The sequence below is a fragment of the Diospyros lotus genome, chromosome 10, assembly GCF_014633365.1.
Source record: "Diospyros lotus cultivar Yz01 chromosome 10, ASM1463336v1, whole genome shotgun sequence".
NCBI classification, from domain to species: domain Eukaryota; kingdom Viridiplantae; phylum Streptophyta; class Magnoliopsida; order Ericales; family Ebenaceae; genus Diospyros; species Diospyros lotus.
This window is the reverse complement of record NC_068347.1, coordinates 914,283-940,327: the sequence shown is the minus strand read 5'-3', so window position 1 is coordinate 940,327 and position 26,045 is coordinate 914,283. Positions and strand designations below refer to the sequence as shown.

At 39.2% G+C, this 26,045-nt stretch overlaps 1 protein-coding gene across 4 annotated transcripts in view; it reads right to left on the bottom strand.

Annotated features, from left to right (window-relative positions):
- The window catches only part of LOC127811557 (plant cysteine oxidase 4-like), a 33,495-nt gene extending 8,154 nt beyond the window's left edge, over positions 1 to 25,341 (bottom strand). For 2 of the 4 annotated variants that reach the window (XM_052351530.1, XM_052351533.1), the window contains exons 1-2: positions 25,198 to 25,341; positions 24,577 to 24,859 (exon numbers count right to left, since the gene is read on the bottom strand). In XM_052351530.1, the coding sequence (XP_052207490.1) occupies positions 24,577 to 24,676 (100 nt within the window). In that variant the 5' untranslated portion in view covers positions 24,677 to 24,859; positions 25,198 to 25,341. Of the gene's footprint in view, positions 1 to 24,576; positions 24,860 to 24,938 lie in introns of all 4 variants that reach the window. The other 2 variants (XM_052351531.1, XM_052351532.1) reach the window with 2 other exon arrangements.
- Positions 25,342 to 26,045: the final 704 nt, after the last annotated feature.

Genomic DNA, 26,045 nt, shown 5'->3' with positions numbered 1-26,045 from the left:
AATTTCTTATTACATTTTTTATAACAATTTATTTTTTGATAATAATTTATTTTTTATAACAATCTAACTAAAATATATATTGTGAGAAGTCAGAGGTAGAACTTCAACCTGAAAAGTCAGCTTAACAGGTGGAGGGATCCTCCTCCTTATATATAGCCCAGGTCTCCCTTGCTGAGACGATGTGGGATTCTCACACTCCCCCCCCCCCGCCGAATCTTCTTCAGTAACTGATACATGCCTAGGTGATCGGGCAGGGTACTGGTCCATGACCATGACCTAGGGTAGTCCCCCAACCAAGGGTTGACTCTGATATCATGTAAGAAGTCAGAGGTAGAACTCCAACCTGAAAAGCCAGCTTAGCAGGTGGAGGGATCCTCCTCCTTATATATAGCCCAGGTCTCCCTTGTTGAGGCGATGTGGGATTCTCACATATATTATTACATTTACAGCAAAAATATAATAATACATATTATTATTGTATTACCAAACAATGTTATATATATAGTAATTTATTCAGTATTCGATAGAAAACTGAAGTTGAATCAATAATCAATTTTTCAAACTTGTTCCCAGGACTAGGTTTTTCAACCTAATTCGATTCAATTTTTCTGTCTATTTGAACATCCCTATTTCTCTAAAACTCTGATTTCATTTGTCACTGTAGAGGTGATTTGAGAAAACTGTTTCTCGTGAAGTTCTCATTGTTCCTGTGATTTCAGTATGTATCATGTATATACTGCTCTCTTGCAATTTAATTGATTCTTTCACCATTACCAAAAAAATGTGGGAAAAAAAAAGTGCTATGTTTTTTTTTTTTAAAGTATTGCATTAGGTGTTTCAATCACATTACATCACCAAGGACAGCCCACCCAGAGGTGAGACACTGCTTGTAGAACTGCTTACCACCAGATCCACTGGGGTAATGGAACTTCTCCTGCTTCCTTAATTAATCCCATTCTATACAGCTCAGACCAATTTATTATATTTCAAGCTAATATTTACAGGCATATCTTGAGAGAGAATCCTCAGTGAATACTATCAAGGATAACTGTACAAAGCCACTGTCATGAACCTAGGGTTCATAACGGGCTGAAATCGGCAAATTTAGAACTAAGAATTGACAGATTTGGGGAAGAAAATGAGAAGAAAGAGAGGGAGAAATAGAAGAACATAAGAGAGAGGAAGAAGAACGAGAGAGGAAGAATGGTAGAGAAGAAATTAGAATTTCAATTTCATAATTTTTCAGCATACCCCAACAAACCAATAGTAGTAGCCTTATATAGGCATTACAAGCTCAATAACGGCCTAGCACATGCACCCCATGTGCTTCTAAAATATCTCCTAACTATTATTATAATACTATTATTATATTGCCCTTTACTTACTACTTGGGTCATGACAACTCCCCCCTCCTTGAGAGAGTTTTTATCCCCGAGAACTTACAACAATTTAGCCATTACTCCCCAACCAATACCAACTCTCTCTAGCTTGGTTGTTCCTTCTTTTATCATTCCCTTTCTAGGCCGCTTCTTCTTTGTTCTTGGATACTCCTCAGCTGAAACAGAACTGATAATCAGTGCAATCAAAGTTGCATCTTCCTCCAAGGAGCGGCATACCATTTTCCGTGGGTTGGTGATAGCTACCAAATTAAGACAGCTTGTACCCATAGATTGAGGATCCAATATGATGCCAAATCCAGTCAATATATCCTCATCTAGTGCCTTCATTGAATTTAGCTACTTCTGGTCACAAGCAAAAGCTGAAACTTGTGGTCCTTCAGCCTTCAATTGATGTTGCTCATCAACCTCAAAATTACAGCAACATTTCGGCACATTTTAGGATTAGTTCTACACACCTTCACAAAATTGAAAGATATTTCAGCTACAAGTAGGCTATCTTCATAGCAATTCTCATCATCAATCTGATTTGTAGACTGATTCTCAACACAATTTTTAGCTTCTTTCTCTTGCAAAATTTGACCTAAACTGATGTCTTTATAACCTCTCTTTGCTTCTTCAGAATCATTAGTTACCCTTGACAAGTTTTCTTCAGTTCCAGCCAATGGTTCTTTAGTCCCAACATGATTTATCGCTTGTTTAACAACTGAATTTTCAACCACCTGAGGAGACAAATTCCCAACCTTAAGCTTGGTAGCTTGTAGCTCATTATCAACTGATCCAGGCTTCCCATCTGGTTTAAAATCATCTAGCAGCTCATCATTTCTGTTGGATGGGGCAGAATTTTCACTGCAATGTTCACCACGCTCCTGGTTCCACCTTTCCTTTATTTCTAATTCATGCTCCAACTCTTCCATAAAATGATCAATGCTCCTTGCTTCCTTGTTTGCTCCATTTTTTAGGAATTCTTCTTTATTAAAACTTCCGTGATAATCATCAAAGTATTCCGCTGGAAAGTTGTAATGATACTTCTTAATCAGTATCATTGCAAACTCTTGTAGTTTCTCGCGGAACATTCGACCGAATTCCTTGCACTCTTCATCAAACCCATTGCTGGTTCCTTTGTCCAATTGATTGATCCCCTTCTTATGTTCCTTGTTGCTGCCAACTGAAAATGCAGCCTTCTTTGGCTGCCATTGAGGCTCCATTCCAGCTGGAAATGAAGCATTCTTTTGCCGCAATTTAGGGCTCATCTGCTCCATGTATGCACTGCTCCCAATGGCCTCACGATCAAGTCATCCCCCTGAAAATACAGCACCCTTTTGCTGCGACTGAGACTCCAATGTCCTCGTGTGTGCACTACTCCTCTTGGCTGAAATCTCACTGGCTGGAAAAGCAATAGGCCAAGAAAACGCAGCCCTTTCCATCATAATTCCTCACACTTCCCGCTTCTAACTTAGCAATTGGCAGCTTGAATCCGATTGCTATGTTGATTGACCAACTACGAATTTTACCAAATCTGTTTTTCCTTTCCACCAATTCGAACCGAGAGCCATCAAGAAGTAACAGCCTATGAATAATCAGAAATTAACTGTCAAGGAGCGTCGGAACCTAACCGAGAGCCACCTCCCGATCAACGCAGCAGCCCTAACAGCAATCCTAGATCTGAATTTCAGCACCTCAGATCTGGGTCCTCTTCCTGGATCGCCCAAAGTACCGACAATCACCTGGCTCGTTGGAGTTAGATGAGCTAAATCACCTTGTTCTAGCAGCTTCGATCGGAATTGCTGCTCGATCAATCGAAGCCCAATTCCTCCTTGCACCGGTTGCCACCCAATCACCATCCACAAGCTCCCAGCCCAATTGCGCTCGCCTCTGGTATTTCCGAAATCTAGTAGCAACTACAATGGGTTTAAGAGGTCGCCCATATCCACTTCTTACCGTCTGAGTCGAAATCACTGACCAATCAAAACGGCAGTACCCCACAAAACTCCAATCGGAATATCTCAATCAAAACCACAACACCCAGCCATGCCTACAGGAAGCTTATCGGTCTGGTAGCAACTCTCTGGGTCACCCGCTTCACCTCCGACGAACTCACACTTGCCTCAATAGTCGCACTTCAGTGGTCGTAGACCACCCTTCCTTCGTTGTCTTCCAACCGAACCTCGCTACACAACCGCGATCTCTTGGAACTCCTACACCAGTCGCGACCTCTTGGCTTGCCTGCTGCCAAGCCTCATATTCTCGCCTCAAATGCCTTCCGACTTGGAAATTAGCACCCTAGGGTGTCGAAACTCACCAGCAAAGAAGTCGGAGGAATCCGTCTCTTCGAACGGAATCCGCGTACAATTTCGAGTCGAAACTGCTTGCTCTCCTTCGATCGGAAATTAGCAGCCTATAATCACCATCAGAACTCACTGATAATCACCGTCGGAACTCGAATCAAAACCACAACCAAGAACCGTTGCTCTGCTTCGACTCTAGCTGGATTACCTCCAAATCAGATCGAACACTATTGAATTTCCGAACTCACAGCCAAGGACGACTGCTCTGATACCATTTGTCATGAACCTAGGGTTCATAATAGGCTAAAATCGGCAAATTTAGAACTAAGAATTGACAGATTTGGGGAAGAAAATGAGAAGAAAGAGATGGAGAAATAGAAGAACATAAGAGAGAGGAAGAATGGTAGAGAAGAAATTAGAATTTCAATTTCATAATTTTTCAGCATACCCCAACAAACCAATAGCAGTAGCCTTATATAGGCATTACAAGCTCAATAACAGCCTAGCACATGCACCCCATGTGCTTCTAAAATATCTCATAACTATTATTATAATACTATTACTATATTGCCCTTTACTTACTACTTGGGTCATGACAGCCACCAATGCAATTAGTAGAGCAGCAGCAGCTTTGCATTGACCTCATTAATGAATTACAAGAAATTGGCCAGCCATATCACTCTGCCATCTATATCTTCTGCATTTGGATCACTCTTCCTTGTCAACACTTGAGATTGAAATCATGATTAAATCATTTAAATCATGATCTACCATATTTTATTAAGACGTTCCTTCACCTTTGACAGCTTCAATTTATGTCTCATTTCAAAACAGTAAATTTGAATTTTTAACCAAGTCTACCAATCTTATTAAGATGACTCTATTTGGTTATGGCTTAGAAGATATTGTATTCCCAATAATGTTGCAGATTCTACATCCCACTCAATGTCTCCCTACTAAAACAATGCATTTCTAGTCATATAATCTTACAAATTGAGAATTTTTGCATGTTTTCCCTCTCTGAGGTAAGTGCATGTCAACATGCATGATCAATATCTACTGATAGACAGAGATTCTACATGGCACTGAGGTGGATTCAATAACTAAACTCACCAAGGTGGAAAAATGTAAAACCGTTGGATGAGTTTTAGCCATCGGAAGTTTGTTATGACAACTCAAGATAAGACTCCAGATAAGTTTTTTTCTTTTTCTTTTTTCTGATGCAATCCTTTTACAAGGGAATTCACAAAAGGCCATAAATGATGACAGTTCAAATATATCTTTTATTGGGGCCCCTTGCTGCCATGGATGCATATACACGTACTGCATCATGATCCTGACCAAAGGGATTTGAAAATACATTCCCCCCCTGCCCCCAACCGGCATCAACAATCATAATGGCAGCCCATACACAATCAAAAGGGAATACAACCAGAAAGTGACTCTCAAAGCACCACATGACATTGCAGTAATCACAATGTTTCCTCCCATATTACTTATCCAGACAACCTGCAACACTAGATTTCTCATCAAAACCTGTCTAATAGAAAAGAAAGAAGGCAAAACCTTTAGCTAGATCATTTTCACTTTCCTCAAATTCATAATTCCTTGATACATACTTGATCAATTATTAAACTCTAAAGCTTGGGCTTGTTTTCTCATTTTCATGCAAACAAATCATACTCTCAAAATGTGGCTTAGAAAAGAAAATTATAAGCATATATAACACTTTTTTGCCCTTTTTTATTTTCTTTCTTTTATTTTTTTTTTGCACGCCGGGGGGGGGGGGGGGGGGGGGTCTGTAATGAAACTGTAGTCAGCTGCACAACAAAAACTTGTGGTAATTCTGTCTTACCAACTTTATTTGCAAGATTGATTTAATATTTTCTAATTATTTCAATAAATAGTTTTTCCTATCTTAGTTCCAACAAAATAGTTTATCTTTTCTTACAATTCTTCTACAAACCATCAGGGGATATATCAGTAGCCATATAATATATATCATAGGTAGATTCATGAATGCACTTCTAATGCAGTGCCACAAAGGAAAGTAGATATCTTTTCAATAGACAAAGTGCTAGATACTATTCGAGGACAGAAAGCTCGTGAATCCACAAGAAAAGAACACAAATGCTTAAGAAAAACATAATATTATTAGTAGTACTCTTCAAATCTTCTGTATGCAGATTATATCCTTCAATATAGGATTAAAACTTACAAGGTAAGACAAAGAACCGTAAGTGATCATAACTTACCAAAAATGAAAAGATTTAAAATAAGACCAAATATACATTTTAGAAATCAAAATGTCTACAAAAAGGTCAAATCAAATTTGAATTCTCTACGAGCACAACAACAACAACAACATATCCAGTCTTTATCCCACTATGTGGGGTCGGTTACATGAATTCTAGACTTCCATATATTTCTGTCGTTTGTCATATCTTCATTTAGGCTCATACACTTCATATCAAACTTTAATGTCTCTTCTTGGGTCTGCCTCTACCTCTTTTTTTGACTAATTGTTTCATTTCATCAACTCTCCTCACAGGAGCGTTTTTCGGTCTTCTTCTCACATGACCAAACCATCTTAGTCTAGTCTCTCTCATCTTCTCATCGATTGGCACTACTCCTATCTTATTACGAATAACTTTATTTCTAATTTTATCTTTTCTTATATGGCCGCACATCCATCTTAGCATTCTCATCTCCGCTACGCTCGTCTTTTGCTCATACTGGTACTTAACTGCCCAACATTCTGAGCTATACAACAAAACTAGTCTTATAGTTGTCTTATAGAATTTTTCTTTTAGTTTTAATGAGATTTTACCATCACATAACACCCTTGATGCATTTCTCCATTTTAGCCAACCTGCCTTAATTCTATGCGTGACATCCTCGTGAATTTCTCCATCTTTTTGAATGATCTCTACGAGCACAAATTCACAAGAAATGACATTCCTATTTTTGGGCCCTAAATGATGGAATTCACTTGAAATCTTCGTGCATCATGTAAAGTTGGTGAATATTATCTTCGTTCACGAGGGTTTCCAACTTTGTTCAATTTTGGTTCTATATTTTTAAACCCAGTGTCAATCTCGTCAGGTCTAAGTTTGACCATTGGTCTACAAATGCAATCCAACCCCAACTTATATAAACAATATAAAGGCCTTGTTGAGTCATGCACTCAGATTTCAAGGGTCTATGATTTGTTGTTTACTTGTTTACTGAAATGCTTTTTTTTGTGATCTTTGGTTTACTTGTGCAAGCTATCTTTTCCAAAATTTATGGTAAAACAAGTTTTATGGATCCCAATATTTTGAAGTGCCACAGGTTTTGGAGTATAAAATTTTGACATAATTGTTTGGTTTTTGAAGTGAAACCCAACCTGATCGATCAAACCTGAATTTAATTGGGTTGGATTGGTTCAGTTTTGTTTGTGATTGGGTCAACTATTTTGGGTCCAATATTTCAAATCTGATCGTGATTGGTTTAGGTCCAAGTTTATATAAACTTGAACCAACCAGAAAAATGAGAACCCCTAATCTTGAACTCATCTAAGATTCATCATCCTTATCAATTACACCTTATCCTAACTAAGTTAGGGTCAGTGGCACAGCATTCATATGCCCTATTTAGCATTAAGTTTACACTCGCGTTGAGGAAAGTTAAAATGCCATATGTGGTAAATAGGGGGTGTAGTAAATTTACAAGCTCCTCAACTCAACTCATATTAAGTGTTAAAAACCTCAAACTAAACTTCAGTATTTTGGTGCATTAAAGTAGTCCAGGTGTCTTACCAAACAATTATAATTAAAATTCAACTCAACTTACCAATTTACCAAACATTTTTATGTAATCAAACCCACCTCAACAATAGAAATCCATGCAAAAGACAATATGGCAAAATTTTTGGCTGGATGCACTTCCTAACACAACCCTCTTGCAAGGTAATAGAACTCGTCTTAGATTAACCATTCCTAGCACATCATATTGAGTGTACCATCTTCCCACAATTTTGATTTTGATCCTGATTGGCCTTACTTTGATCCCATTACTTTCACAATTTATGTTCCATGTCCCACACCCAATATTTATGATCTCTCCAAGGAAATTTCCCTAGGTCTAGAGAACATAAGGCTGCATTCTCTTTGATTTTCAATTTTCAATTTTAAGTTTTGAATTTATTTTCAGTTTTCTGTTTTAGTAGTCTATTTTCAGAAAATTAAAAAAGCGTTATGTTTGTCATTCTAAAAAATTGTTTCTCAAAACAGAAAACTAAAAACCACGTTCTGTCTAAAATTTTGAAAATAATTTTTTAATGACATTTAATTCAATATATTTGACTATTCAATAAATTAAAACTATTTAATCGGGAGTTTGCAAATCCTCAAATCGGATATATAACATACTTGTATGTTAATCCTTTGCTTCTTTATTTAATGACTCGGTTGCTATTATTGTTTTGTTTTCCAATTCTTGTTTATATATATGCAATTCTTCCTTTATAAGTATATAAATGAAAAGAAAATTGTAAAAGGAGACAAAATGCATTATATAGACATTTAAATATATTCTACAAAACTTCTCGAAGAAGCTAGGTTTGAAGAAAAAAGTTGTTAGGCACCTTGTTAGCAATTCGACGTACGAGAAAAATTCAAGACAATAAAAATATAATTATTATTGGGTCATTCTATTTGTACATCATTTATGTACACCTTGGGCTACACAAAGCACATAAATAACATAAATACCCCTCGTCTCATTGCGCCTCACCATCTTGGATGAGGGCATTTTAGACATTGGTACATCATTGTGTAGCCCAAGGTATACACAATGATGTACCAATAGCATTTTCCATCATTATTTGGCTCGACATATTTTAAATATAGTCAAACATTCACCATACAAAAAATATTCAAGATAGAATTAATTCGTGTTTAATACGTTTTAATTGAATAAATTCGACAGTACAAATTTGGCATATTATATATAAACAATGCTCTAAATATATATTTTAATTCGCGCATAAAATATATGTATATAATATATTTATAAATATATTATTTTATAATTAAATAATATATATATATAATAACTAACCACATAAACCCTCACCTTCTCCAAAAAACCCTCTTCCTCTCTCTCCCATTCCCTTACTGCACTCGTAGCCCGCCTATTACTATTCTTCTCCAATAAGCAACCCCTCTTCCTCTCTCTCCCATTCCCTTGCCATCGGCGAGGGCAACAACACCGTTGCCGGCAAAGAGTCAATGTCACTGCTACGAAGCATGAAAATGATGGCAAAAGGCAATGCTAGAGAATGGCGATCGCGGGCGCAACCACGACGAAGACAAAAGGGCAACCTATGGCAAAAACGAATCAAAGTCGCAAGGGACTGTTTGACAACTATCGCGGGAGACCCACCACAAAAGACTAGCCGCAGAAGGTCGACAACGACTGCGATGGAAGACGGCAAGAGCAACGACGGCTGTTGCGACTGGCTGGCGAAGGTCACAAGCCGAGCAAGCAACAGCCATGGCTGACAAGGAAAGCAATAGCATTTTTCGCATTTTGGTTGAAAACAGCCAAAACAATAGTTGTCCTTTACAAAAAAATTTCTTGTTTTAGAAAATGCGTTTTTGAAAACAGCAAAGTAAACGCATTTTTACTATTTTTGAAAACTGAAAATTGAAAATGGCCTAAAAACAGCAAAAAGAATGCAGCCTAACTTTTCTTAGTCCTAGTAGATTGTTACCATTGTTGGCCCAACAAGAGCACATCCTTGGAATTTGTCTCTTACAAGCTCGTCCCAATCATCTTATGTATATTTCCACTCAAGAATAGTTATTTTGTATCTAAAAAAAACTGAAGGAATTTCTTAGTTTGCTAATAACCCCCTAAAATTAATTGTGTTAGCCCTATATCCAACTTGAAAAACTAATTATAACTCAAGAAACCTATCATTTATTCAAGTACCTTCTCTACTTGTTCTTTTGCGTGGATTTGTATTGACAATGCAACTTTTAAGTCAATTGGCATTATGAATGTCGTGCCACAGACCCTAACTTTGTTAAGATAAGGTGCAATTCATGATGAGTCCTCACCTCACATATACCAACTCCTCTAGTCTCCTCATGTCATCCAAATAAATATAGCATTCAACAAAAAAAAAGTTTTACTTTGTAATTTAGCAACAGGCTTGTCAAGTCCTTGAATTAGGACTTGGCAGTTTTCGTAATTCCGATTGAGAAAGAGAGGGAAAAGAGAATTAGAAGAGAGAGATTAGAAAGATCAAAGAGAGAAGGATTTATTCATCAATCAATCGGTAGTCCTCCATGTGTCGTAGGTCTCCTTATTAATAAGACCTCTAGCTATACAGTGATTCTTCTAACCTCCTAACTGTTTCCAGAGACTGTTATAACAGCCTCTCCCGCCTCCTAACTTGCCCAACAGTTTAATAGAGGTAGAGATTACAAAATAACCCTCAGGATCATAACAATCCCTTCCCCTTCAAAGAATTCTTGTCCTCAAGAATTTAGAGAAGTCCCATGGCCCGCGGAAACTGCTTCAACAGGTTTGGAAGGTATTCCCAAGTAGTGTGGTCTAGATGAAGGTGTGACCACTGGACTAATACTTGCGTCAAGGGTACTTTTCCTTCATACATTATCCTCTTCTGTAGAATAGCGCGGGGTTCTATGATTTCTTCTGCTTCTTCCGCATTGGGTGGTAATTCTGTCCGAGTCGAATCAGTTGCTGCTGTAGCCTTCTTTAACAAAGAAACATGAAACACTGGATGATTTGTCACTCCTTCAGGTAGCTGCAATCTATATGCGACTGGACCTATTTTGGCCACAATAGGATAAGGTCCAAAATATTTGGGGCTCAACTTAGAAGGTGACACTGCTGTATAGGGCTGTTGCAAGAACCTCCTTACCTTGAGATAGACCAAATCACCTATCTCAAAAGTCCTGTCACTCCTCTTTCTATCTGCTATTTGCTTCATTTGGTTCCGGGCATTGGCTAATTCTTGTTTTAGGACAGTTAACAGTTGATGCCTCTGCTGGAAATAATGCCCCACTTCTGCCATAGTAGGGGAAGACTCAGAAATAGCAGGCAGCAGCTGCATGGGTCTATACCCAAACATGGCTTCAAAAGGACTCCTCCGAATAGCACTGTGGTAGGTGGTATTATACCACCATTGTGCCAAAGATAGCCACTGATTCCAGATCTTAGGATTTGTGAAGCACATACATCTTAGATATGCCTCTAAGCATTGATTGACCCTTTCCGTTTGACCATCCGTTTGAGGGTGGTATGCAGTGGACAAACACAAGCCTACTCCCAATTTCTGGAACAGTTCCTGCCAAAATGAACTTGTAAATACCTTGTCTCTATTCGAGACAATAGTCTTAGGAATTCCGTGGATGTTGGCTATCCTGTCCAAAAATACTCTTGCCACCTCTTGTGCAGTAAATGGATGAGATAGACTAATGAAATGGCCAAATTTTGTCAAATGATCCACCACCACTGTGATTACATCCTTGCCTTCCGATCGGGGTAGACCCTCCACAAAGTCCATAGAAATTCCTTCCCAAGCTTGATTAGGTATTGCCAAGGGCTGTAATAATCCCGGGTAAGCCACGTTTTCATGTTTACATCGCTGGCACACTGTGCAAGACATCACAAATTTCACTACATCTAGCTTTTGTTTAGGCCAAAAGAATAATTGTTTGACCTTTTGATAAGTAGCTCTTATCCCTGAATGACCCCCCACCGGCGAAGCATGAAGTGCTCCTATTATTCTCTCCTTTAATGCACTATCATCCCCCACTACCAACCTGCCTTTGTACCTGATCAAACCGTTGGATAATGTATAATATGTTATTGCAGTAGGTTGGATTGCCAGCTGTGTTAGGATACCTTGAAGCTATTCTGACTGGCCGTAGCTAGCTTCTAATTCCCCCATCCATTCAGGTACTACTGCTGTGATAGCTTGGCAAGCTGCAGTTTCACTGCGTCTCGATAATGCATCAGCCACTATGTTTTCTTTTCCTCTGCGATACTGAATAATATAATCCAGCCCCATGAGTTTAGAAACCCCTTTCCTTTGCAGCTGAGTATGCAATCTTTGTTGGCCTAGGAACTGTAAACTCTCATGGTCCGTGCGGATCGCGGATCACAAATGGCTGGCTTTCCAGGTAGTGTCGCCATTTGTCAACTGCTCCGAGCACTGCTAACAATTCTTTGTCATACACACTTAATCCTAAATGCCTTTGAGACAATGCTTGACTTATAAAAGCCAATGGTCGCCCTTCTTGTATTAACACAACTCCCACCCCCGTGTCACAAGCATCCGTCTCAACTGTAAATGGTTTAGAAAAATCTGGCAGAGCTAATACTGGAGTTGTAGACATGGCTTTCTTAAGGGTCAAGAATGCTAATTCTGCTTTCGGATTCCACTGGAACCCTTCCCTTTTCAGCAACTCAGTGAGAGGTTTGCTGATAATACCATAGTGTTGCACAAATTTTCGGTAATACCCTGTCAATCCCAAGAAACTTCTTAGCTCCTTCACATTTTTAGGCCTAGGCCACTCCAACATTGCTTCCACTTTCTTTGGATCTGTTCATACCCCTTCTCCACAAATAATATGTCCCAAATATTCCACTTCCCTCACAGCAAAGGTACATTTGGAGAGCTTAACATACAATTGATGAGATTTAAGGATCTCAAATGTAGTGCGGAGGTGTATAATATGGTGTTCAATATTGGGGCTGTAAACAAGGATATCATCAAAGAAAACGAGGATAAATTTCCTTAAATAGGGTAGAAAAATCTGATTCATCAAAGCTTGGAATGTGGCAGGGGCATTAGTTAAACCAAATGGCATAACAGTGAATTCATATAACCCTTGGTGAGTTCTAAATGTTGTTTTATGGATATCAGATGGTGTCATTCTGATTTGATGATAACCAGACCTGAGATCTAGTTTAAAAAAAAATTGGGCACCATATAACTCATCCAATAGGTCATCAATCAAAGGTATAGGAAACTTATTTTTGATTGTATTGGAATTAAGCTGTTTATAGTCTATGCAAAACCTCCAAGTTCCATCTTTTTTTTTTTAACAAGGAGGACTGGAGAAGCATAGGGGCTTTGGCTGGGCTGAATAATAGCTGAGTCTAGCATTGTTTTAACTTGTTTCTCAATTTCAATTTTCTACACAGGAGGGCATCGATAGGCTCTAATGTTGACAGGTTCTGAATTTGGTTTAAGGTGAGTTGAGTGGTCCAATGGCCTTTGGGGTGGTAGAGAGTTGGGGTTCTACAAATAGATCCTTAAATTCTACCAATAGTGAATGCAAGTTCTCCGATAAACCTACCTTATTTGTGAGTTGGGAACCGATGTCAGCATTGGTGAGTTGCAATTCTGCCTTCACTTCACTGTCATCTTCTATTTCTTTTGCTTGTATAGAATAGAGTTGGGCTATCTTTCCTCCCTTCTTTGCCATCATTTTCTGTAGCCTTTTTCCTTCAATTAACTTGAACTCTCCTTGCTCCAAATTTCCCAGCAAGGTTAACTTTTGTCCATTGATTACCACCGTGACTTCTAACTTGTTGAAGTCAAAAGTCAGAGGACTTACAGTCCTCATCCAATTTACGCCAAGGACTATGTCACATCCACCCAAGTCTAAGATCCTCAAGTCAGCCACAAATTCTTGCCCTTGCATGATCCATGTAAATCCGAGACATTTATAGTGACTGTACATTTTATTTCCATTGGCTACCGTTACCGACAAAGGTGTTGTGGCTGTCATGGGACATTGGAGGCTCGTCGCTGTGGCTTCACTGAGGAAGCTATGGGTGCTTCCACTGTCGATAAGCACCATCAGTCTTCGTTTTCCCACTTGTCCTTTTACTTTTATAATCTTCCCCATAGGGCTTCCTTTCAATGCATGGAACGAAATCTCTCCTCCTTCCTCCCTTAGCTTTTCTTCTTTTTCTTGCTCCAGTAACTCTTCACCAGTGGTTTCCCCTGTTTCTATTTCTTCTTCCATCTTTTTTCCGTCAACTCCTTCCATGTTCATCAGTTGTCTTTTGCACTAATGACCCAGACCGTATTTTTCTCCGCATTTGAAGCACAACCCCAGCTGCCTTCGCTGTTCTATCAAATTCCCTTTACTCCCGTTATTATTTACGGGTGTTTTGGAATTTTGTTGATTATGCCATGTTAGCAATGGCCTTGCGTTTCCCCCTCCATACTATCCTGCTAAAATACTAGGTTTATAAGGAACCTTATGTTTCTTGAAGATGGCTTCTAAGGCCAATTCTTGAAGTCTTGCTTTTTCCGCTGCTTGTTTAACGGATGTTGGAGTCATCATCTTCACCATGGGCCGCAGTTCTTCCCTCAATCCGCTAATGAAGACCGATATCAAGTACTGTTCGGTAAGTCTGGGTTGTACCGTACTCACCAAAGATCTCAATTCTTCAAATCGGCTTTGGTATTCAATCACCGTTCCTTCTTGTTTCAAGTTGCTGAATTCGTCTACTACATCGGTCATGTTTTTCTCCCCGAACCGTTCACATAACCCTTCAACAAATTCGGCCCAGCTCCCTTGCATTCCTCCATCTTGAATCCATCCTTGATACCAAGAATCTGCTTCTTCATTCAAATAAGCCGCCACCAAATTTACCTTTTGCTCCTCTGGAATTCGGTAAAATTGGAAGAATCGTCCGCACCTCCTCACCCACCATCGTGGTTTCTTCCCTTCGAACATCGGAATCTCCAATCTTGGCATAGGAACATGGTTCTGAATCCCTAGCTGGTGATTCCTTCCCATAACTCCTTGCACCGTACCCTGGTCTGCTTCATCAAGAATCCCTTGTGTGCCCAGACGATTGCCTTGATGTGGTAGAATCGGTTCCGACGACTGTCGTGGTGGATATTCCGGTGGCAAACGGAATTGGGGTAGCGAAGACAGCATGCTTAGCAAGCTGTCCATCCTCCGCCCTTGCATCTCTATCGATTCTTGGCATCGATTTGTTGCTTCTTGCTGTTTCTCCATAGTTGTTTGCATTACTTCCCTCCATTCAATCAATTCTTCTCACGTTTGTCGTAGGGTCTCCTGGGTTTGGGTCGCGCCCAACTCCAGTGATTCTAACCGGATCTCCCATTGCTTCTAACCGAATCTCCCATTGCTTCAAACGTGTGCCTTCCGCCATTGCGCCCTGGAATCCGAACCTCACAGCTGAATCGTATGGCTCTGATACCACTTGTCAAGTCTTTGAATTAGGACTTGGCAGTTTCCGTAATTCCGATTGAGCAAGAGAAGGAAAAGAGAATTAGACGAGAGAGATTAGAAAGATCAAAGAGAGAAGGATTTATTCATCAATCAATCGGTAGTCCTCCATGTGCCGTAGGTCTCCTTATTAATAAGACCTCTAGCTATACAATGATTCTTCTAACCTCCTAACTGTTTCCAGAGACTGTTATAACAGCCTCTCCCGCCTCCTAACTTGCCCAACAATTTAATAGAGGTAGAGATTACAAAATAACCCTCAGGATCATAACAGTGTCTTCAAGAGTTTTTGGATTCCCTTAAATCAAATGCACCACATGAGACACATAAGCACCTTGTGCTTTCAATTGAAGTTCATAGAATGAAAGAACCAAACCCAACTTTTCCCATAGCAATCCAAAAAAACAAAGAAGCGAAACTCCACAACTGCCACATTACATCACAATGACGGAGAAGCTGATCAGCCCATTCTTTAACTTCACCATACGTGCAACCCCAATTCAAAGCATCTCACTTCTTTTAGCCAAACTATCAATGTTAAGAACAAGGTCTAATGTTGTTGAATAAATAAAGAATGGTACCTTTATAGAGGCTCCCCTTTCTAGTCTTCCATAGGAAAGATTGTGGGGCACCACCTTGCCAAATATTATAGGATTTAACCCAAACCAGCCACTTCTGTCCCATCGATCACCAAGTCATCCTCCCTACATTCCATTTGGACCTTACACATGAACCATTATTCATAACCAGCCTGTCTCCTATTCCAGCTTGTATGTTGGTTGCCATGGTTGTCACTAAGAAAATATCTTAGTAGATTTAATTCACTCTTTCCTTGGTACTTGTAGAATCAGTAAGTAGTTACTGTCACCAATAAAAATTAATTATTTTATTAGGTTCAAAATCAATTATTTTTCTAGTCTCTTATAGGAAAAAAGATATCCCATGGGAGAAAAGGATAAGAAGATTGGGACTTCTAAGAATTTAGCACTAACAGTGATAGTTTGCAAGTTTTTCATCATGCAATCAGGACAATTTTTGCTATAACTCTAAACACGGCATTAACCAAATTACGGACATATGGAGAAGTAATTGGAAAACAAAAGGCAATCCTTGATGCAATTCAGCGTGTTACTTTTACAGGTCATTCATATAAACAAATACGAGGAAAAAAACAGCAACTGACATATTTTTCCTCGTGATTACAGTAATGTCCCCATTACACTATCCTACATAACTCCTGCCAGCAAAAAATGTGTTGGAAATATCACAAATTTATTCAAAGGATAATTGGAGTAACAGCTGGATTTCTTTCCTAATCTTATGGCTGAAAAATAGGAGATAAAAGGATAAAGTGATAAGGTGATTTGGAGATTGAAAAACTCCAAATATAAAGGGATAAAGGCAGCAGATAATTCAAGATATCTCAGCAGTTTTTAAATTCTTGTTGTTGTAATGTATCTTCTAAACATTCAAATATGTTCCTAGAATATAGGAGATAACTTAGGTGTTATGTATAAATATCCCATACTACCCAAGAATAGATTAAGCAAGCAATATACGATTCTTTCAGCTTGTTTAATCTTCTTCTACATGTTATCAGAGCCATCTCTCTTGGAACCTTAATTTTCCAGCCGCCATCCTTGAGTTTTTTTTGGTGTAGTTACAGCCTTCATTGCTGTTCAACCACTACCTTCAATCCTCTCTTCTTTTTCAGTCTTCATTACCACTACCATATCTGAATCACTCCAAATCCTTCTGATCTTCCATTAGGGGATCAACCAACTGATTTCTCAGGTAATTATCAGCCTACTGAAAATACACACGGCTATCATGGTGATCTTCATCCTATCAATTTAGCTTATCGACTCCATGGAAAGAATTATCTACAATGGTCTCAAGTAGTCTCTACCTATTTAAAGGGGCGTGGAAAACTGTCTCACCTAACCGGCAAAGGCCCCAGCTCTACCGATCCAAGGTTTGGAGCATGGGATGAAAAAGATGCCATGATTATGCCATGGCTTTGGAACTCCATGCTACCAGAAATAAGTAGAAACTGCATGTTTCTATTTTCTGCTGGTGGCATTTGGGAGACCCTCCACAAAAGTTATTCCATGAAGCAAGATGCAGTAGTTATCTATGAGCCGTGGACCAAGGTTACTACCATAAAGCAAGGAGGGATGACAATGACTAATTATTACAACTCTCTTACAGGTATTTGGTCTAAGATCGATCATTACCAGAATATGACAATGATTTGCCCTGAAGATACTCAGACACACACTGCATTTGTGGAGAGAGATCGAATCTTTGATTTTCTTGCTGGCCTTAACCTAGAGTATGACCAAGTAAGAGTGCAGATTTTAGGAAAGGAGCCTAGGAAGCATAAGGAGCCTATGCTTGTATACTTGTTACGAACCTAAGGGTATAAGGGACAAATAGGGCTATAACTACTGTAAGGGGTTGTTGTTGTAAGATGATTAGGGAGTTACTAGCTTAATGTTGTTAGGGGGTTGCAGGTTAGTTAGAAGAGAGCCTACAATAAGAAGACTGGTGTAATAGGAGAGGGCATCGAGGATAATAACAAGTTCTTACTTCAATTCTCTCTCTTGACTTTCTCTCATTTTTGTCTCTCATTCCCTCTTGTTCTCTCTTCATTCCTTCCCTCATTCTGTTCCTTTCCTAATTCCTATCTTCTTTCATGGAATTCAGTTCGAATTCCCTCCATCACCCAGCCCTCCATTTAAGGGCCTGACAAGTGGTATTAGATCCGATGATCTTCGGCAGCTCCTGTGCAACAAGAATCGATCAGAATTGGGTCGCGCAATTGAAGGTGGTGGCTGATTGTTAATCGGAAGTGGATCGTGCAATTGAAAACTATGCAATTGAAGTCAAAAGTGGCAGGCAAAAGTCAAGAATCAAGAAAATTTGAGATTGAGAATTCCAACCATTGGTCAGTGATTGGGTCAGAAGGAGGGGGCGACGTGGGCGACGTGGAATCACAAGCAATCAAAGGGGAATCGAACTAACAGACATCAGCGAGAGTGGGACCCAAGGCGTGACCAAGACAAGGTAGAATGAACGTATGCGAAGCAAGAGCAATTCTGAAGTGACAATTTCGACCCAAGCCACGGCAGAAGGTACGCATTTAAAGCAGCTTGAGTCTCGTATGGAGGCCTTGGAGTCGAATATGGCGGCAATAAAGGACCAAAATCGGGAGGATATGGCGGCCCTAAGGGATAGTGTACGAGAGTTGGAGAAAGGCCAAGAACAGGCAGACTCCTACTAGCAGAAGATTGATAGCATGTTTAACATGTTGTCCGCCTTGCTGCAATTCCAATTACCAGAGGACTTCTCTCCAAGATCGAGGTCAGAATCAATCTTGGGCAGGGATAGAATTCTACCCAAGCCAAAGGGGCTGAGTATAGCAAAGGATAGGGTTGCATGGGAACGGGAAAACCATGGCAGGGGTCTAGCTTCTTTGAGCATTAGCCATATCCCCACGCCTCAATTGGAAATTCCAATCTTTGAGGGGGTGAAGCCAAGATGGTGGGTCCACCAATGTGAGTGATTCTTTGAATTGTACAAAATCGGAGAAGAGTAGAAGGTGACGATGGTTGTGACGTATCTCAATGACACCGCCGACACCTGGTACCGAAGCTGGAAGCAATCAGAGGGTGGAGTAGCGTCTTGGATGGCATTCGCGAAAGAGCTGTGTGGTTGATTCGGTGAGAAGAGCATGGCAGACACAATGGAAGAATTTAATAAATTGAGGCCAGATGGGTCGGTGGAAGATTACTTATGGAGGCTTGAAGAATTGAGTGCTTTGATAGGATGGCCCATACGAGCTTGCTCGAGCCTTACTTCAAGTCAAGTTTCATTAGCGAGTTAAGAGATGATATGTGATCAATGGTCAAGATGCTAGGGCAATCATCAGTTAAACAAGCGGCAAGGAAGGCTTGATTGCAAGAATTGACATGGGAGGTTGTATTCAACAAGAACGAGACATGGACACCAGTGTTCTAAAACGCACTAAGCGTTAGTCGAGCGCCAGGCTGGGGCCTAGGCGGTGCATAAAAAAATTATTTAAATAAAATTTATATTATCTCAAATACACATACATAGTTGGCATGGTGAAACCAACAAGTGATGGAACATAACTATATCAATTATCTTCATTCACCACCATCTCATGAAACTTCTCCATATGAAAATGGTGTTGAAACTTCATTTCATCATTACTCCGCCAGGTGATGTTATCCACTGTCGGTCCCAAGCCCGGATAAAGGAGGAGGGTTGCGTTAGGTAGCCGACAGCCAGCGTAAAACCTAGTCGAATCCAAATATGAATTCTATACAAACTATCTGTTGGAGTATAACCCACATAGAAATCTAGAATTCATGTAGTCAACCCCACATAGTGGGATGAAGGCTAGATATGTTGTTGTTGTTGTACACATACATACATATATGTTCATTTATATATATATAGGCTATAGATATAAATCTATCTCTATTTATATATATATATATAAAAAGTTATAAACAAATATTATATGTATAATATTATGCATATATATATGTTGGAGTAGAACACAGCACTCCCACAGATTCTCTCAACTCAAATAGCTCACCCTATTCACTCCCAGACCCGAGAACACAAACAATATAGATAACACAAACAAGAATGAAAGAAAACAATAAGAACACATGAAGATTTATCCTGGTTCGATCTCAAAATGAGACCTACGTCCAGACTCTTGTTGCGCCTCCCAATCCACTATCTTAAAACACCTTTAGAATGATTACAAAGAGCACCTGAATCCTACCCAGCCCATATACCCTGAAAGCTAGCAGAATTCCAAGATTACAAGACTATCCCCAGCCTTACTCTTGACCTCTCACTCAATCCCAATACACAAGATAGAAACCAAAAGGTAAACCTACTTTGGAATGAAGCTCATACACTCATACTCCCCCCCATCCCACGATCCCTATTTATAAGCTATAGGGTCGTGAGTTACAAAGATTAACCAGCTGACCGAGAATAACTAACTATATTATTCGGTCAGCCACTTTTCTAGAAACATACCTTCTAGAATGTTATGATTCTAAGTCTATAACAGAAAAAACCATACACTTGTTGTATTATAAAATACTATATGTTTACACTAAACCTTCTAATTTGTACAAATGACATAACAATATATATATATATAAAGTTATTAGCAAATCCTCGGCTCTCATCAAAGCCTAGCAGGGTGATCACTACCATCGTCCACTATAGTGCGACCACAACCCAAGTCGACCCATGCCAATTGGCCATCGCCGCCACTGCTTCACCGCTGTTCCATCATCGTCTCCTTCCTGTAGCACCGCCAGATCCGGTTGTTCCATCATCGTCACTCAGACCCGTCTATCCAATGTTAGATCCATCCATCTAATATGGAATGGAAGTGGAGTCGAGCGACAGGCGAGCCCAAACCACGATCACGAGAGGAGAGGATATAAAAGGGAGGGGAAAATCAAGCACAAAAAAACATGTCTGGGAGGCGTCGCCTTGGCCGCATCGGCCACCTAGGCGCCGCCCGGGCCCGATTAATTAGGCTCGGCGCCTAAGGGGGTGATTTGAAGGTATTCGTGGCGGCCAGGGGCTACCTAGGCCGCCTTTTAGAACACTGATGGACACAGGCTTGGTCGCATCCTAATAAAGGTCTAAACGCACAATCTGAGGGTAATCTCAAGGCTGTAACAAGGGCAGCAGATCAAGGAGGCGCCAACAATGCTACAGGTTCGGGGGCAAACAAGAATCAAACTATGGAGTGGAGGAGACAATTAGGCCTATGCTTCAAGTGCGGTGAGAAGTACGGACCAAGGCATCAATGCAAAAGATTAATACTGAAAATGGAGGGTTTTGATGTAGCGGATGAAAACGAAGAAGAACCAACTGGAATTGAGTGAAGAAGAAGGTACGGTTGTTTCAAATTCTTGAGGACAAGAATTTCCTCAAGGGGAAGGGAATCGTTATGAACGTAAGGGTATAAGGGACAAATAGAGCTATAACTACTGTAAGGGATTGTTGTTGTAAGATGATTAGGGAGTTATAAGGGTAGCTTAATGTTGTTAGGGGGTTGCAGGTTAGTTAGAAGAGAGCCTATAATAAGAAGGTTGGTGTAATAGGAGAGGGCATCGAGGATAATAACAAGTTCTTACTTCAATTCTCTATTGACTTTCTCTCATTTCTGTCTCTCATTCCCTCTCGTTCTCTCTTCCTTCCTTCCCTCATTATGTTCCTTTCTTAATTCCTATCTTCTTTCTTGGAATTCAGTCTGAATTCCCTCCATCACCCAGCCCTCCATCTAAGGGCTTGACAATACTCAAGAAGACCACAGCCTAATTTGGACCAAGAGTTGCTCACCAATTCCAACCTGACATCAGGTAATGAATTTTTGGAACCTGGTTGTTCTAACTTTGAGAACCCTACTGATCTTGAGTGGCCTATGCATTGAGGAAGGGTACCCATGAGGATACTCAACACAATATTTCTCAATTTATTTCTTCTCACCGGTTACCTTTGCAGCATTCAGCCTTTCTTTCAAATCTTGACTCCATAACTACCCCCAAGGACTATCCATGAAGTGTTAAAAGATAAGAACTAGACTCTTGCTATGAGGGATGAAATGAATGCCCTAGAAAAAAACAAGACTTAGGAGGTGATTGATCAACCAAAAGAAAAAAGGCCAGTAGGCTATAATGGGATTATACACTGAAATACAAAGTTGATGGGCCATTGAAAAGGTATAAAGCTTGCTTAGTTGCAAAAGCCTATACTCAAACCTATGGGATCGACTACTAGAAAACTTTTGCACCTGTAGCTAAAATGAATACTGTTAGAATCTTATTATCTCTTGCAGCTTGCTTTGACTAGAATCTGCAATAGTTTGACGTTAAAAATGTCTTCCTACATGGAGGTTTAAAAGAAGAAGTCTTTATGGAATTACCACCAGGTTTCGAGAATAAATTTGGGCCAAACAAAGTCTACAAGCTAAGGAAAGCTCTCTATGGACTAAAGCAATCCCCTAGAGCATGGCTTGGCACATTTAGTGAAGCTATGCTAAGGATGGGATATTAACAAAACCAAAAACATCACACCCTCTTCATCAAACACTCAAAGGAAGGTAAACTCACTATCCTCCTAGTCTATATTGATGATATAATTGTAACTAGGGATGATGATATTGAAAAAGGAAAATTGAAGATTGAAGATTCAGCTGGCTAAAGAATTTGAAATTAAAGATTTGGGAAGGTTGAGATACTTCCTAGGGATTGAAGTTGCCTACTCTAAACAAGGCATATTTATTTCCCAAAGGAAATATGTTCTTGATTTTCTCAAAGAAACAAGAAAGCTAGGATGTTGAGCTTCCAATACACCAACTGAGCAAAATCACAAATTGGGAGGACAAGAAGACGGAAGTGATGTTGATAAAGGCCAATATCAAATATTGGTGGGAAGGTTAATTTACATATCTCATACATGACCTGATGTTGCCTACTCAGTAAGGGTTGTTAGCAGATTTATGCATGAACCTAGAGAAAAACATATGCATTTGTTCACAGAATCTTACAATATTTGAAAGCCACACCAAGGAGAGGAATTTTGTTTAAAAGAGGAGGAAAATTGACTATGGAAGCTTATACAAATGTTGATTATGCTAGATCTTTGACAGATAGAAGATCTACTACAAGTTATTGTATATTTCTTGAAGGATATATTGTTTCATGGAGGAGTTAAAAATAACCAATGGTGTCCAGATCTAGTGCTGAGGCATAACTAAGAGTAACGGCTCATAAAATTTGTGAGTTATTACAGTTGAGAATTATTCTCAACGATTTGGGATTAAAAGGAGCAGAAACTATGAGGTTATATCGTGACAAGAAGTTAACAATAAGCATAGCACATAACCCAATACAATATGATCGAACTAAACATATAGAGATTGACCGATATTTCATCAAAGATAAATTAGACAACGGTCTCATCACCATACCATATGTCTCTTCAGATAATCAATGGACAAATGTCTTTACAAAAGGTCTTCCTACAACTATATTTGAAGAAATTACATGCAAGCTGTGAATGGAGAATATCCACTCACCAACTTGAGGGAGAGTGTTGAAAATATCACAAATTTACTCAAAAGACAATTCAAGTAACAACTAGATTTCTCTCCTAATCTTATGGCTGAAAAATATGAGATAAAAGCATAAAGTGATAAGGTGATTTGGAGATTATAAAACTCCAAAAATAAAGGGATAAAGGCAATAGATAAGGTAACAGATAATTCAAAATATCTCAGTAGTTTTTTAAATACTTCTTGTTGTATTTTATCTTCTAAACATTCAAATATGTTCCTAGAATATAGGTGATAACCTAAGTATTGCGTATAAATACCCCATACTACCCGAGAATAGATCGAGCAAGCAATATATAGTTCTTTCAACTTGTTTCATCTTCTTCTACAATTTGAGCAACCACAACCAATGTCATGATGAAAATAACTTTTATCCAACACATTATCAGGACCCAAGGGTTTACTAGGGTTAAAACTTAAAACAGTAATTAGCCTATTGTACATTCTACTTGTATTTCCCTCTAGCTGTATCTTTCTGTTAGTTTGTTATTTTTAGTAGAGTAGCTATATAAAGCTACTGAAGACTATTTTGTGGGATATGTTTTGAATGATAATTTAATTCAGATTTCCCTCATCAATTCTCTCTCGATTCCCTCCTCTGATTCTCTGCTTTCTCTCCCAATCCCTTTGATTTCTCTCCCCCTCTCTGTTCTGTATGCAACTCTCCCTCATTTCCGTCTATTATCTCCCTTCTGTCCAATTCTCCCTCAATCCAATTCTGTTCTTGGTCCTAGTTCCCTCGGATCCTTCCAGATTCCAATCCAAACCCTAGGAAAAACCCTAGGTACATGACAGACATGTCCCTCTACCAGACTGTTGTCAGCTCCTTAGATGCTGACAATGGTTCTCAATCAAAATAGGAAGATTGAGAATGAGAAGGGAGGATATTGAGAGAGAGTTGGGAGAAGAAGAATACAGAATTAAGGGAGAGAAAACAGAGAGAGAGAGAGATGATCAGAATATTCTCAGATTTTTCATAACCGTGGAAGAGAAATCAGCACTATATATATTGCTAACTTCCTAACCTCCCATGTGCTGTAACCACATACATGTGCAAGGGAATGTATTAGCAGCTGTTGCAGCAACTAACTAAGTACAACCCATCAGAGACAGCTTTCAATTTATACTATTTTCCCCCCTCTTACTATCTCTAATTACAGTAAACTCCCCTTACAAGTTAATACATGACAACCGTCATAAATAGAAAAACTAACAATGATTCAAATGCGCCCAATTAAGTAATGTAATATCACAGATAAGCAAAGCAACACACTTAAAAAGTAACAAAACTGAAACTCACACAACACAAGCTTAACTTTACTTTCAAATTCATATTCAAACAGCACTTTCTGGAATCATCCACCAAAAAAATACGAGAGAAAGAGAGGAGTATCTCTGGCTACCTAGCAGCGCACGAACTTTTTCGAGAGCTTCCTCTGAAACAGGCCCATTCGGAGAAAGTGACACCTTACAAGCACTATAAAGCTTCTGTAAAGCTGGCATGATTGCCAAACAGTAACAACGAAAGAAACCAACAACTGAAAACCTTTCTTGATCTCGAATATTTGAAGCAAAAGCGATCAATTTCGATCAGAAGGGTCTTCTAGCTAGCAGAAGACCCTCCAACAGCGTCACAAACTCGTGCCACAATATCAAAATCCGTTCCCGGGAGCATTTCAAGGCCACCTGTTCACAATCAAATCAAAATTCGGCAAAACAATCGAGCACTACAACGTAGTAAAACGGCAATTGAGACAGAGCGTACACAAATTTCAGCAAAAGAAACCGAAAATCCTCAAACGGAAGACCGCGAAGAGTAAAACCCAGAAAGTGAAACCGGAATACGTAAGGATTTAGAAGAAATGATTATTGATTAGGGAGTACCAATCTCAGACGGAAACTCGAGTCGGTCAGCAAGAGGCAGAGAGAAAGGTAGTTCGAAAAATCGTTTGACCTTGGAATTGCGCGCGTGTGTGTGTGTGTGTGTGTGTGAGAGAGATAGAGAAGAGAGAGAGAGAGATTACTTGAACTTGGGAATAGCAGCTTTGGCATCTGGGGCTTCTTCCTGCTCCATCATCGTCTAGCTCTCTGTTGACCCATTCCCTGGTCTTTTCCTCTGCTTAATTATTCTGTTGTGGATTTGCCCTAATTTCCCTTTTAGGTAATTTGAAAAAGAAATGGGAAGATCTCAAGCTTAATAAGACAGCACAATAATATATATATGTATGTATGTATGTATAATAATATATATGTAAAAGAAAAATATTAATAAGCCAGTAATTGAAGAAAATATTTACTAAGATCGTGATTCTATGTTATTGTGTTAATTTGATAATAAATTTCAATAATGTATTTATATCATAAATGCATAATAGATTGTGAAGGTAAAATTACGACTAAGATATTGAGATCATAAATAAATGATAGCATATTATTAAATTGTGATGTCATACTACTATACTATAACAATGTGTTATTGTCATTGCATTTAATATTTTTTTTTTTTGTGATGGGTATCTCGTGAATAAAGGTGTTGTGCCCCAATAATTGGAAGGGAGAAGTCTAAGCATTGTAGGGAAGAAATTCTTCGAAAATTGTAGGGGAAGGATATTTGAAAGTTGTAAGAGAAGGGCTCTTTGGGAGTTATAGGAGAAGGACCTTTGGAAACTGCTACAAAATGACTTTTGGAATAATTTGGAAGCGGTTGGGGAAGGTTTCTTATGAAGGAACCCTTCAGAAGTCTCATTCGGAAAGGCCACGTGTGTTTCCTGCTCGATCTCTATAAAATGTCAAGTTCAACCCTCAGAGAGTAATTCAAATATCGATATTTCTCTCCCAATTTCCCTCTGAAATTTAGTCTTATTTTTCATTC